The sequence below is a fragment of the Myotis daubentonii genome, chromosome 9 (genome assembly GCF_963259705.1).
Source record: "Myotis daubentonii chromosome 9, mMyoDau2.1, whole genome shotgun sequence".
Classification (NCBI taxonomy): Eukaryota; Metazoa; Chordata; class Mammalia; order Chiroptera; family Vespertilionidae; genus Myotis; species Myotis daubentonii.
In genome coordinates this window covers 76,757,694-76,772,503 of record NC_081848.1, presented here as the reverse complement: position 1 = coordinate 76,772,503, position 14,810 = coordinate 76,757,694, and the positions used below count along the sequence as shown (strand labels likewise).

The 14,810-nt window shown below is 39.4% G+C and overlaps 1 protein-coding gene across 1 annotated transcript in view; it reads left to right on the top strand.

Moving 5' to 3' along the window:
• The first annotated feature begins 76 nt into the window (after window positions 1–76).
• Window positions 77–14,810, top strand: part of PDHX (pyruvate dehydrogenase complex component X) — a 42,875-nt gene continuing 28,141 nt past the window's right edge. Inside the window, exons 1-2 of the mRNA XM_059709704.1 lie at window positions 77–288; window positions 9,744–9,824. Coding sequence (XP_059565687.1) covers window positions 129–288; window positions 9,744–9,824 — 241 coding nt within the window. The 5' untranslated portion in view covers window positions 77–128. The remainder of the gene's footprint in view (window positions 289–9,743; window positions 9,825–14,810) is intronic.

The following is a 14,810-nucleotide window of genomic DNA, read 5'->3' as shown; positions in this document are numbered from 1 at the left end:
AACGGAGACTCAAGGGCGCGACTGGCACTTAGGGGGCGTGGCTAGTCGGGTGAGAGGCGGGGCCTGGGAGGGGCTTGAGACTGAGTGAGCAGGCAGCGCCGTGGGGAGCCTGCGAAAAGGCCGGAAAGATGGCGGCCTCCTGGAGGCTAGGCTGTGGCCGGCGGATGCTGCGCTCTCTCCTAGGTTTCGGCGCCCGGCGAGGCCTGGGGCTGGTTACAGGGGCTGCTGGGTGGCCTGCCGGCGGCGGGGCTGCTTGGAGATGGCTTCACAGCACGCAGTGGCTGCGGGGTGAGTGGTCGCGGCTCGCTCGGCTTCTCTGTGGAGCTGAACGCTGGGCCTGGGTCAGGCAAGGGCCGTTTCTTGGAGGGCCTGCATTCGGGTGCGGAGGGACTCGGGCTCTCTGTTCCCTACTCGGGCTCTCTGACCCCTGGGCCTTCTCTCGGGACGGGGGTCAGCTGACTTGGCCGCCTGGTAAGTGAATGCCCCGAAGGGCTTCCTTGGGAGCTGGGAGAGCCTGACTGTCTGGGGCCCCCGGGTTGGTATGGCTTCCCTTGACCTTGCCTTGGAATTTGGGTGTTTGTTTTTTTGGAAAGGCGCGAAGATAAGTCCCAAACGCCCTTCCCTCAGGCCCCTTCCCAGTCGCGTCTCGGGTTCCTTAGGGTCGTCAGGCGTCCCCCTCTGGGAAAAGCTGCCGAAGTTGCTGAGATTCAAAAAGCCACTTTGGGCTGTCGTTCATTCTTGCGGCGTTTGTGGAGCGGGAGGTCTGCTCTGCTAGGCCCTCGGGTTGCTCCGCACGACGCCGGCAAAGGACTTGGTTTGTAAATGCCTCTCGCGCCCCGGCTGTGTAGGTACGGCCAAGCGTGAGCGTGAAAGAGTGAAAAATTAGGCGGGGAAATCAGATCATGAAGTTTATTACAGGAAACCCGCATTTATTAATGATGATTGACATAATTAACAATTCTTCCGGTACTTAACCGTGTATGCATAAGGCATTATTTTTTCTTTACACGTGGGTGGGGCGGGGTCCTAGGACTAACATGTTTTGAAAGTCATCATTCTGGCACTACACAGAATGAATTTTAATCTAAAAAAATTAGGTGCAGTAGATATTTGCCTACATTCTGGGCTACCCTAGGCTCAGGGGGGTAAAAAAAAAAAAAAAGTTACACAAAGCGACATGGTAAGATGAGTACACTCAGATTTCTAAGGATTTGGCGATGGGAACGACTTATTTCAGTTTCTTCAGATTAACGTTTCATAAAGTACTTAGAACAATGTTTTTTTTTTTGTTTTTAACTGTGTCTAGACTTTTCTTTCCTCCCAGTTTATTAACTATTGAACTTTTCCTACAGCCCCCAGAGAGCTGTCTGGGGTTGGATGAGTTTTGATGTTTTGTGTTGGTGTTTGTCGGGCTTACACTTTGAGACGGACTCACTGCCTTAGAGAAATCATGGAATAGTAAAAGCCCAGGGTTGGAAATAACCTGGGAAGAGTGTGTTTAACCTTGTTTGTAAAACAGATCCTTTTGAGAATGGTTTGGATGCTCTAGTCCCGATCGTCTCCACAGAGAAAGGGGCATGCGTTCATGCAGGTTCAGAGGTGTTCCTTGAGCCCAGTTGTAGGACGCGTGCCTTCAGAAACTCACTTAGGCGATCCTTAGCTGATGTGTGGTGACATTTGACCCTCCCCCTACCCCCCACCCGGTGAACACTGCCTCTGCTTGGGCATCTCCTGTAAGGAAGAGGACGCTGCACCCCAAGGAAGCTGTATTCTTCTCCTAGGGCCGCCCTGTCGCACATATAAAGACCCTTGTGGTTACATTGGGCCCGCGTGGGTGATATAGGATGCTTTCCCGTGTCAAGGTCAGCTGTTGAGCAACTTTAGCTCCTTCTTAAACCTTAGCTCGCCCTTGCTATGTAACGTAACATATTCACAGGTTCTGGTTGTTAGGACCTGGCCATCTTTTATGGGGTGGCAGTGAAGGGGGGCTGTGGACATTGTTCTGCCCACCACAGAAGCTGATTGTGTTGTTGGGTAGCTCCACGTTATTTGAAAGTTTTGGGTTTTCTTTTTTTTTCTCTAATACTGAGCCAAAATTTGTCTCCTACCTTTTCACCTGCATGCTTTTGTTTTGCTCCTGGAGCTGCAGCCCTAACTTCTGTTACAGGCCTTATTCTTAAGGTGGGTATAGTCTTCTTGGGGAAGTAAAGAACAATGGTATGATTTCAATAGTGTGTGTAGTGAGCTCTGAGAGGTAAGTTGAGGATAGGAAGGGAGAACATAAGAAGGCTTCCTAAAGGTGGCAGCCCTCCCAGATGCAAAGGCCCAGATGCCAGATGTGTATTTACATACGTGACATAGCATCTGTAAACAGGTTTTCAAACTAGTCTAGGCAGTTAATTTTGAAGAGCTTCCATCGCTGCCCTTTTAGACTGAATGGCATGATTTTGAATTTAATTAATAACTAAGATGTTAATATTGGTTTTAAGTTCTTCCTGAGGAATAACATGTTAAATTTAAAATAACGTGAGGAGAAAAATGAATGAGGCTCAACCTTTGTAGTGCTTTTGCCTAATATATAGCTACAGGCCTTGCGTATTTTGGGTGTTAAATAAACATCTAGGGAAACTAAAAATCTGAAAAGTTATAAAAGAATACAGAGGTCCACACTATGATTGCAAATTGGCAGCCAATGAACTGACCTATATCATTTTAGAAGAAAATTAAATTTATTGACAACATTTACAAACTAGAAACTTTGCCCTCTCTGGTTTCTCAGTGGTTAGAGCATTGCCCTCAGACTGAAGGGTTGAGGGTTTGAGTCCAGTCAAGGGCATCATGTACCTTGATTGCAGGGTTGGTTCCCAGCCCCTGGTCAGGACGGGTGTGGGAGGCAACCAATCAATGTGCCTCTCTCACATGGATGTTTCTCTCTCTCTGTCTCTTCCCTCCCTTCCACCCTTTCTAAAAATCAATGGCAGAAAAAACATCCTTGGGCGAGGATTAATCCCAGATAGATAGATAAAATAAAAAATTTTTATGTAAAAATCTAGATTTTTGTCTTTTCTTGAAAATTTAAATTTAGGGTCTATATCAGTGATGGCAAACCTATGACACGCGTGTCAGGTGACACGCAAACTCATTTTTTTTTGGTTGATTTTTCTTTGTTAAATGGCATTTAAATATATAAAATAAATGTCAAAAATATAAGTCTTTGTTTTACTATGGTTGCAAACATCAAAACATTTCTATATGTGGCACGGCACCAGAGCTAAGTTAGGGTTTTTCAAAATGCTGACACGCCGAGCTCAAAAGGTTCACCGTCACTGGTCTATATGGTGACAGTTAAAATTGAGTAACGATTGTTCTCTTTAGGTAGTAAATTACTTTCTAGTTTACCACCTTCCACTATTACTTCCCAGCCAGCAAGGCTGTATGTGCCTTGGTATATGTCATCACCTCTAGTTGTCATTTCTTTCTTGTATCTTTATCTGTCGTAGAAAGCAGAAGGCAAAAGGTAGACCAGGAAAAGTATCAGAGGACAGATACTGTGTGTATAGAAGGGAAGAGAGTTTACAGATTTAATATGAACATAAAGCATGTCTAGATCTAAAGAAAAAAGCATTAGATGTTGCTAGCCCATTTCTTTCACCTGATTATTCCCTGTAGCCGTGGTTGGCAAACTTCAGCTCACGAGCCACATGCGGCTCTTCCTAAGCTTTAGAAGTACCCTAATTAAGTTAATAACAGTGTACCTACCTATATAGTTTAAGTTTAAAAAATTTGGCTCTCAAAAGAAATTTCAATCGTACTGTTGATATTTGGCTCTGTTGACTAATGAGTTTGCCGACCACTGCCCTGTAAGCATCTGAGTTTTTTTGTGTGTTTTATATATATATATATATTTTTTTTATTATTATTATTATTTTTTTTTACAGAGAGGAAGGGAGAGGGATAGAAAATTAGAAACATCAATGAGAGAGAAACATCGATCAGCTGCCTCCTGCACACCCCCTACTAGGGATGTGCCGCAACCAAAGTACATGCCCTTGACCGGAATCGAACCTGGGACCCTTCAGTCTGCAGGCCGACACTCTATCCACTGAGCCAAACCAGTTAGGGCGGCATCTGAGTTTTTGATAGCAGTTCAGTGACAGGCAGATTCTTTGATAAGAGTTGATGGTACAGTATTTCTGCCAAAGCATGAATACCATTTTAGGCCTGATCCTTATTAAGTGCTTCTATGCTAATACTGATAAGACTGATACTGTTCTTTGAATTGTTTAAATGTGGCAACAAACAGAATAGCTGAAGTAAAAATAAGATTTATTACAAGGATATGGTAGCACATATATGAAGTACTGCTGGGCCATGGGGGAACTATGATGATTTCATCCATTTCTAATATGGTTCCCAATGTCCGTCTTTCTCTCTTTCTTTGATTTACTTTGTTTTTCTTCGTAAACTTGCGAATCTGTTTACTCATGGCTTTCCTTTCTTTATAATGTCTGTTTGTCTTGCCTTAATGCTGATTCAGGCCCTATGCCGCACGCTCTTTCAGTTTAGTTTAAGTGGGCACTACCTCTTTGATCTAATTCCAGATTCCCTGGAGTGAAGCTGTTGACCCATTGTAGGCTAATCGTACCAGAGCACATAGGGCAGATTCTTTCAAAGGCTGTGGTTTGGACATTTTCTTTTTAAAAAGGAAGTGTGAGTTGGGAATCATTGATTGGCATGTCTCTTACTATGACAGGTAGATTAAAGTAGAACAGTAGTGAAGTGCTTCTTAATTTTAATTGTTTCTAGGGTAAGTAATGGCTAAGTATGATCATCTAAGCAAAGCAGATCTAGGCTAGTCAGTAGTTGAGAGACGCCCCTTCTTTTCTCCCTGACTTGTGGGTTTGTGTTTAAAAATAACAAAAACAAAAGTAAACTTTGTTTTTAGATGTTAGATAAGTTTGGGGAGAAAGTGAAATTAGGTAAATTTATTGTAGAAAGTTAACATCCTATATAATAAAAGCCTAATATTCTAAGTGTCCAATCAGCCATTCAACCAAAGTGTAATATGCTAATGATATGCTAAGGCTGCTCAACCGCTTGCTATGATGTGCACTGACCACCAGGGGGAAGACACTCCAACCGGTAGGTTAGCTTGCTGCTGGGGCCCGGCCTATTGGAACTGAGCTAGACAGGCTGGAAACGCCTGGAGCCCTCCCGCAGTCCCTCCCCCGCTGGCCAACCTCTCCGGCCCCAATCATGCACCAGTGGGGGTCCCTCAACCTGGCCTGCACCCTCTCATAGTCCAGGACCCCTCAGGGGATGTCGGAGAGCCGGTTTGGGCCGGTTCCCACAGGCCAGGCCAAGGGACCCCACTAGTGCATGCATTCGTGCACCAGGCCTCTAGTGTAGGCTATAAAAAACAAAGGTAATGAAAACCACTTAGAACAGCGGTTCTCAACCTGTGGGTCATGACCCTTTTGGTGGTCGAACGACCCTTTCACAGGGGTCGCCTAAGACCATTGGAAAAGACATATATAATTACATAGTTTTTGTGATTAATCACTATGTTTTAATTATGTTCAATTTGTAACAATGAAATTGGGAGTCACCACAACATGAGGAACTGTATTAAAGGGTCACGGCATTAGGAAGGTTGAGAACCACTGACTTAGAATATCACCATCTAGATATATCCATTATTGTCATTTTGGAGTATATCCTTTCAGTCTTTTTGTACAAGCTGAGCAGGTAGTAGAAATTAGATTATGCCATATATACTGTTTGGGGCATCTCTTACATGTTTTTGTACCATGCCAAGACTTATAAATGCTATTTTCATACAGACTGTTATGCATGCATTTTCTATTGTCATCCATTGATATTTTCAATGTATTTTTATTACCCCTATACTCCATTCTGCTTTATTTTATTCAGCCTGCAGGTGGCAGAATTGTTTTCTTTGTATGGAAGTTTTAAAGGTTCAATTAAACTTAATGAGTTCTTGCCTTGAAAAGAGAGGTAATTAAATGAGCAGTATCTCTCCCTATTAGAGAAGCAAATTAATGTTAGGAACAGGGAGCCACACTAAGAAAGTACTGGGTAATTTCCTTCTTCATTGGTCTATCTGCATTTCATGATTTTTGTGTTTGGATTCTAGTGGTATAAACGGGCCAGAATAACTCTCGAGCTGTACCCTGTATAAACTGCTGACTTCCTTAATTACTCTAGTCAGCATAATGGAGCTAAGATCTGCTTCATGTTAGCCATAAAGCAATTTGATCTGCATTTGTATGCGTATATTATCTTTTTTCTTTTTTTTTTAATCTTGAGAACTTTTAGAACTGATCTAGATCATCAATTTAAAGCTTTGATATACACGTAATTGATTTTGCCTGAAGTAGAAGTGTTTTGCTCTTAGGGCAAAATAAATACTTTAAGGAATAAGAAACTAGAATTTTATCCGTGTACTGTATTTGATGTGGAAGGCAGAATTATGCTGTAGAAAGATTGGAACAGCAAATTTGAAGAAATGTAAGAATTGCTTAGAGAACTGCTATACAATTCAGTGATTGAAAGATTGCTTGTGTGCCTGATGTAGCAGGTAAAGCAGCAATATGCTAAGCAAAACAATTTAATTTATTGTGTCATTCATTTGATGAAAAAGAAAAAAGATTACGACAGTTTGAATGACTTCGGAGACTCTACTTTTAAAATCAGCATATAGCCCTGCTGGTGTCGCTCAGTAGTTGTTGACCCAAGAACCGAGTCGCCGGTTGCATGCCCGGGTTGTGGGCTCAATCCCCAGTAGGGGGCGTGCAGGAGACAGCCAATTGATGTTTCTCTCCCTCTCCCTTCTCTCTCTAAAAATCAATGAAAATATATTTTTAAAAATTAAAAATCAAATCATAATATATATTTAATTTACATATAATCTGAAAATGTGCATTACTGTAGTTACTTTGAATATTTTTTAAATTGCTACAGAAGGACAGACTTTATTAGCCATTAGTGTAGTTCGTTAGCTTGATAGAAAGGAATAGACCACTAAAATGACTTCAAAGGGATTAAATTCTAACAAAAAATTGGGGGTATTTTTTAAAGTTAATTGTGGCATTTTTACTAATTGAAATAGCCTGAATGACCAGCAGGAGGGGGAGAGACCACACTTCCTTTATTCTTACCCAAGAGTGTGCCCAGTTTTTCATAGGAAATATAACTTGGTGCACATTTCAAGGCCTCCTCAATTTGACAGGAGAAGGGTAGAATGTACTGCTTACTGGGATGAAAAGGGAAGCTATATTTGATTTCTATTGAGATTAAACAATATTAGGTATAGGTTAAAATTCTGAGAGGCCTAGAAAAGCCCACATACTATCTCTGGAATTTATGGCAACCATAAAGGGCAGATACTAATTATGTGCAGCTCTGTCACTCAAAGCTGATATTATGCTTGTATAATTACTTTTCCACTGGAAAAATACATTTGAAAAAGATGTGTATAATGTTCCAGTTGAAAGAGGATATATATTAGAATGAAATATGTACCATTATTAATAAATTAATGCTTATGTTTGAAATTATTTTCCAACATGACAGTTTGGGGATAGATTGGTTAGATTAATCAGAAAATACAAATGGAGGAAAAAAGGAGACATATATAATAGTTTAAACAATAAAGAATTTTTTAAAAAGTAAATACATTGCACATTTTACTTTCCATAGTAAGCCAGTATGATCAATCAAAAGATATTACTGAATAATGGAGATGTCTAAAATGTCTGTCTTTGTTTTTTGTCACCTTCATTTCAGAATAAGGGTAGTGATTTATTACACAATTTTTATATTTTATTGTTATTATTCAGAGAAGCAATTTCAATTCATCCATGAAGGCTGGCTGTATTAGGAATGATTATATTCTTTTTATTTTAAAATATGAACAATTTTGTGGCTTTTGATGTGGTAATTTTGAAAACAATAATAAATGCAGAAGTTTTATAATATAGTCCTTAATGTCAGGAATAATGGAAATGTGAAGGTCTGTTAGGTGAGAGATTATAATGGCAGAAAGAATCATAAAACAAATATGAATTGTATCACGGCAGCTAGAACCAAGATGTAAAAATATTGAAGACAGACTTTGTTTTGAGAAAATTGATTTAGTGTTTGTCATAAATTAGAATCTGGACTCAGAAGCAATGAGGTCCATTTATTTTGCTTCTTTGAAGTGGAACTCTATTTGATATAAATTTAATGTGTATGTGCCTATGAAATATTCTCTCATAATGCCAGCCTTGACCTTTTTCTTAGAAGCAGCAAACTGGGATTTGTTTTAAGCTGTGTCTTTCAAGGAGAGGCTGGCCTCTTATCATGGTGCTATTAGATTGTAGGTTTATTTATATTGGTTTTCATTTTCAAAACCTAATTCTCAAAAATTAAATGCTCAGGCTTAGGCTGGCTGGACATTCTGTAGGCAAATGTGCTTTTTTGTTTTTCATTACGCCATGTAAATATTTTCATTTCATGTAAAAAGTGAAAAAGGTGATATATGTACCTAAAGGTACCCCTCCAAGTAGGCAGTTCTTAAAAGAAAATGAGGAAAAGACAAAGGCAAGTATTCACTCAGGTCTTTTTCCCAGACCTTTAGAGAGGAAGGGGTGAAAAAGGGACAAGGACAGAAGCTTCCTTCCAAATGCTTCAGAGGAATTCCTTTATCATGAAGCTGTTGGAACTCTTCATTTGAAATTATAGTAAAATTCCTTCAGTTTTCCCAAAGAAAATAATTAACTTCATTTAATATTAGCGGTAAAATATTCCACATTTGAAATATGGTAGATACGCAGTTGTGTTTTGATTGCTGAATAATCTGAGGAGAGAATAGGTTCTATGAAAGATTTCATGGACTATAATTTGTTACCATGGCTACTGCTAGAGCTGGAGCATGCTGTTAACAATTTTATTAGTATAAACTTTATATAAATTGTGATCTTGCAGCTGTGTGCTCTATGAACATGGTCCTGTTTAGTGGGTGACTATTGGGAAGCACATCTGGGCAAATATATAGGGCATCTCCTTTTCTGATATCTAAGGAAAAGCTGTGCTTCATTGAGAGGTCACCCTGGTTTGAGTCTACCTTTTTGTATCCCCAGTTGAATGGTGGTATGGAACACAATCTGAGGTTAATTTAACTAACCACTTAGGTTCACTTGCCTGGTCAAGCTTGACAAAGCATACCTTTCCTTTCACATATACTAGCAAGAACCTTTGATTCTTGAATAATATAATATTAGAGGAAAATAAAAACACAACCAGTTTGTTAAAGTCTAATCTTGATTATTTGTTGTAGGTTATCAGAACCCTAGATACTTTTTCTTGTCTTTCTCTTTGATCATTTTATTTGTAAATATTTTTTTGCATCAACAAAAAGGGATGGAGAAAATGAAACATAAATCAACTTTTCTATTTTTTAATCTTATAAACATCTGGCTTAAAAATATGCACAGAGTACTTGGGAACTATGAGAAAGGAGTTGAAAATATTCAAAAAAATTTATTTTTAAAAAGTTGAGAATTTCATGTTTCTGTACTATTTCCTGGATACTTAGTTTGACCAGTTGGGAGTCTTTTCAACTTTGGAATATTTTCTTTCTCAAATTGAATTTGATATTAATTTACTTGAACTTTCTATTGATGCTTTGTAAGGTGCATTGTATTTTTGTAGCTAATCTTTCCTTTTTTCAATTTTAGCTGATCCTATTAAGATACTAATGCCATCCCTGTCTCCGACAATGGAAGAAGGGAACATTGTGAAATGGCTGAAAAAGGAAGGTGAGCAAGTACATTACTACTGTCTTGTGTTATTTGATTATTTTTAAAAATCAGTTGTATTATTTTTAAAAATCAGAGGCAGAGCAACATCGAACAGACTGTCAAACTACAGCGGGAAGGCTGGGGAAGGTTGGGGAAGGTTGGGGGGTGGGGGGCGGGGGTAAGAGATCAACCAAAGGACTTGTATGCATGCATACGAGCGTGTAACCAATGGACACAAGACACTGGGGGGCATGGGAGGCTAGGGGAGGGTCAAGGGGAGAAAAAGAAGGGAGACATATATAATACTCTTTGTAATACTTTAAGCAATAAAACAATTTAAAAAAATCAGTTGTATTACATAGTACATGGTAAATGCAGTAAATTGGGTTCCTCTTCTAGTTAAGTTTGTTTAAACAAAATTTTTCCATGTTAGTGTAGAAGTTTTCTGGGTTCAGCCTATAACCTTCCATAAGCTGAGAATGGTAAAATATTTTAAGGTTTTTTTCCTCCCAAGTTTTAGTCCTTATACTTAACTTTTAGTTTCAACATCATAAATTTGTTTCTAGAATTTGAGAAAGACATGTCATATAATTGAAACAGCCAGTGCTTCAATAGGAAGAACATTGAGTATTTGGCTCTGCATGGCTGTTGCCATCATTTAAAATTGTTATCAGTATCTAAGAAAGTTTCATCTTTATAAAAAAAAAATGTAATTACTTGGAATCTATTTTTAAATTTCCTTTTCCTGACAAATTGCAGAGCTTTGGCTATTTCCATGTTCAGTATGATAGAGTGTTGGTATCATTAAATAGTAATTGAGACAAGAACAGCCTTTCGGGGTTACTATAAAAGATTAAATTTTTTCACACTTTGAGAACTGATAGGCAAGTAGATAAGAGGATTCTTTGGACCACATTTATCTCTCAGACTTCTAGCTCACTGGTCATCTGATAAGTTATTCACAACCATTATATGGAGAGTATGATGAAGAGCCAAGAGACAAATTGTCTCATCATTCTGTTCTTTTTTCCTTTTGATTACAATGTGCGATTTTAGATAGGACAAGCCAAGATGTACTTCCCATGGAGCACATTTTCAAGGAGATTGCTCTTAAAATTCCATGTCCTGTTAACTGAGGAGGAATGTTTCTTTGCTAATACACTACAAATAATTGAGAGCAATATTAATCCTTGGTTCTCAATAATTCACTGGCTTCTTTTTTAAGTTCATCGCCTTTGTGATTTAATTGAGCATAATTTGCTTTTAACATTTATGTGCTGTACACATGGGTATGATTGTATATGTCTAAGTATGTTTAGTACTTGATAATTTATAATAACTTGGTTCAGTCATTCTGTATTCAGATCATTTATTTTCTGGCAGCAAACTTTTTACATACCTTTTTCTCTTAATAGCTATGTGTTTAAAATTTATCTTGAGATCTTATTAATGTATGATCACCATTGTTTAAAACAATGAGTTTAGACCTTTAAACGTTAAGAGGATTGAAATTTTTTTCATGAAAAGGAAGTGTTGTATCTAATTATGAATCTGATTTGTTTTGAAGTGAAGGTTAATGTAACTTTTAATGGATAGCAGTTCAGTCTTTAAATTTTCTTGAAAATCTGAGACTGTTATTCACAGCTACTATTACTAAAGTCGTGTGTGTGTTTTAAGGCAAGGTAATAGTGTGCAGTGAAAAAGAATGCTGGCCTAGAAATCATGGTTTGTCTTCTGGGCTTCCCACTCTGCCATGAAATATCTGGGAATGAGTTGAACTAGATGAGATGTAAGGTATATTCCTGGCTTTAGAATTCTCTAATAACTTAATTTCATTTTCTTGTTTTTTTAAGTCACAAAAATATGCAAATAATTTAGCATATAAATTATTCCCATCTTTGTTGCTCTAATGACTGTTTGAAAAGTAGTTTTAGAATGAGTGTTAGAATACTTCATTTCCATCTGAGGATTAAGTAAAGAATATGCATCATAAAATTAGTAGAGAAAACACTTCAGAAGTGGTAGGTAACACAGCATCTCTTGAAAGGTAAGTTGAGCTGTATGTAATCCCACAAGTTTGTTATTGGGATGGAAAGTGTGCTTCTGACATTTTCTGTTTAATTAAAGGTCAATTTTGTTAAAAAATTTTTTAAAAAAGAAAATGTTCTTGTTGCCCCTTTGGTGAGAGAATTTTTGAGTGGATGAAAAACATTATTTTCTTTCTTGAGATATTTAAGAGCATCTTATGAAACACTGACACAGCCGGGCTGAGACAGTTACGTGGAGAATTGGCCACGTGGTGTCTGGAACACACGGAGTGTGCTTCTTGAGTGCTGGTCGCTGCTGCTGCTCTCGGTGTTACCTCTCTTCCGTCATTTATGTGGCTATTCCTTCTGTCATGGGACTGGGAATGTTTAGGTAGTGTTGTGTTCGTCGTAAACTATAATATAGTGTGTAAAATTCAGAAGTAAAGCTGTCTTGAAGGAGTTTGTCACTGAAGTGTTATCACTCGGTACCACTAGAAGTTGTATGGGTATCTGACATCTGCTGCTAGAAGAGGCTTTGATTTTTATTTATTTGGGGTGTTTTTATAATGTGTTGGTGGTGCTAAAATGGAAATTTTTTGAAATGGTTATTTCCAAAATATCAATTTTTTCAGTATACTTCTATTTTAACACAGCTTTATTGAGGTATAATTTACACAACATGACATTTACCTTTTTTAAGTGCACAATTTAATGACTTTTAGTAAATCTATAGAGTTTTGCAACCATCATCACAATACAGTTTTAGAATATTTCCATCACCTCAAAAGATACGTATTGCCTGGTTGCAGTCCCTTTTCCTACATCACTAGACTTAACCCAGAGCTGCTTTTTGTCTCTAAAGTTTTGCTTTCAGGACATATGTAAATAGAATCTATATATACTACCATAGATAGATAGATAGATAGACAGACAGACATATAGATAAATAGAGATATATATAGTCTTTTGTGACTGACTTCTTCCATTTAGCATGATTTTAAGGTGCTTTCATATTGTAGTATGTATCAACAATTCATTTATTTTGTTAGTAAATAGTATTCCATCACTGCTTTTTTACTCCTGTTAGTATTTCTGTTATGTGGTTATTTTAGAATTGGTGAATGGAATTTTGGGTTACAGTATTATTCAGTAGAACTTTTAGTGGTGATGGAAATGTTCTTGTCTGCATCATCCAGTACAATAACCATTCACCACGTAGGTCAGGTACCTGTAATGAACAGTGCAATCTATAATAATAAAAGCATAATACACTAATTAGACCGGGCAGCCAAACAACTTCCGGTCGTCATACCAGATGAAGCCACAGCAGTGGGGGCCGAGGCAGAGGCAGTAAGGGGCGATCAGGCAGGCAGGCAAGCAATTAGGGGTGATCTGGCAGGCAGTCGAGTGGTTAGGGGTGATCAGGCAGGTAGGCAGAGTGGTTAGGGGCCATCAGGCAGGCAGGTGAGCAGTTAGGGGCCATCAGGCAGGCAGGCAAGCAGTTGGGACCATCAGGCAGGCAGAGTGGTTAGGGGCGATCAGGCAGGCAGGTGAGTGGTTAGGAGCCAGCAGTCCCAGATTGCGAGAGGGTGCAGGCCGGGCTGAGGGCCTCCCCAACGCACCCCCCCACCACCACCTCCCCCCCCCCCCCCGCACGAATTTCATGCACCCGTGCCTCTACTAAAATATAAGAGGTCAGGAGAGTGTAAGGGAGTTATCACTTTACCTAGCCATTTCCTTCTCAAACTGCTACTCATGCCCTCAGCCCTCTAGGTAGAACCTCAGATGGCCTAGGAGCCAGATTGCCTGGGGTCTTGGGCCATGCAAATAATATCTTGTGTCTGATTAAATGAAAAGAGTTGGCAGACTTGCTTACTGGGGGCTGCTCCTCTAGCTTCCCACATTGCTGTAGGCACTGATTGGGTGGAATTGGCATTGCTGCTTGTTTGTTTTTACTCTTCTTTACTCTGATTAGGGACTTCTTGAAGCAGGTCTAACTTACTATTTTTTACTGAAGTGTCTTATACAATGTCTTACACGTAAGAGCAATTAGTAAATATTTGTTGAATAAACAGTTGAGTTACTTTTGTCTCTAATCATGGTTGTCATGATGGTTCAACATAGCACAAAAGTATTTTTTTTCTTTAATGAACATTAAAGTAGGTTTGATTTACTTGGTTTTACGGATAAAAACTAACTCGCCCCTGCCACGACTACTACACACATCTTTTTTTTTTTTTAATCTTCACTCAAGGATTTTTTTGTTGTTTTATTGATTTTAGAGAGAGGAAGTGGGAGAGAAACATTGAGGTGAGAGAGAAACATCGATCGATTGCCTCCCATATACACCCCAATTAGGATTGGACCCAAAACCTGGGTTTGTACCCTGACCAGAATCAAACAGGTGACCCTTCAGTGCAAGGGATGATGCTCCAACCAACTGAGCCACACTGGCTAGGGCTACCACACACATCTTTTAAATGAAGACTTTTATTCTTAATTTTTGTCAGAACAAAGTTATTTTATAAAAGCCACAGGATATGTTTCATTAATAACATAAACACCACCATGAACTGTGTTTCATCAAAACTATACTTCCTACCCAGAATGTTTAAAGAGAAAGGGAAGCCTCTTTATACTCCGTTCCTCAGCTCTGGCAGCTACCCATCGGGACAAAGGAACAGGATGATGACGCTGGCTTCGGTGCTGGGGAGCGGCCCCCGGGCGGGCCTCTGCTCTGGCCCCTCCTGGGGCCCGCACTCTTGCTCCGGGCCCGCTCCACCTCATCTGCACCACGAAGAGTTGGCACAGGGACACTGCAAGGCTGTCATCTCTTTCTGCAACCAGTCAGCCATCAACATGGCTGCTGAGGAGCCGCCTGTCACCTCACACCGACCATGGTGCTCTGTCCTAGCTTCTCATCTTCTCTCGACTATTAACTTATGGACAGAACCATATCTTACTGTTGTATTTATAC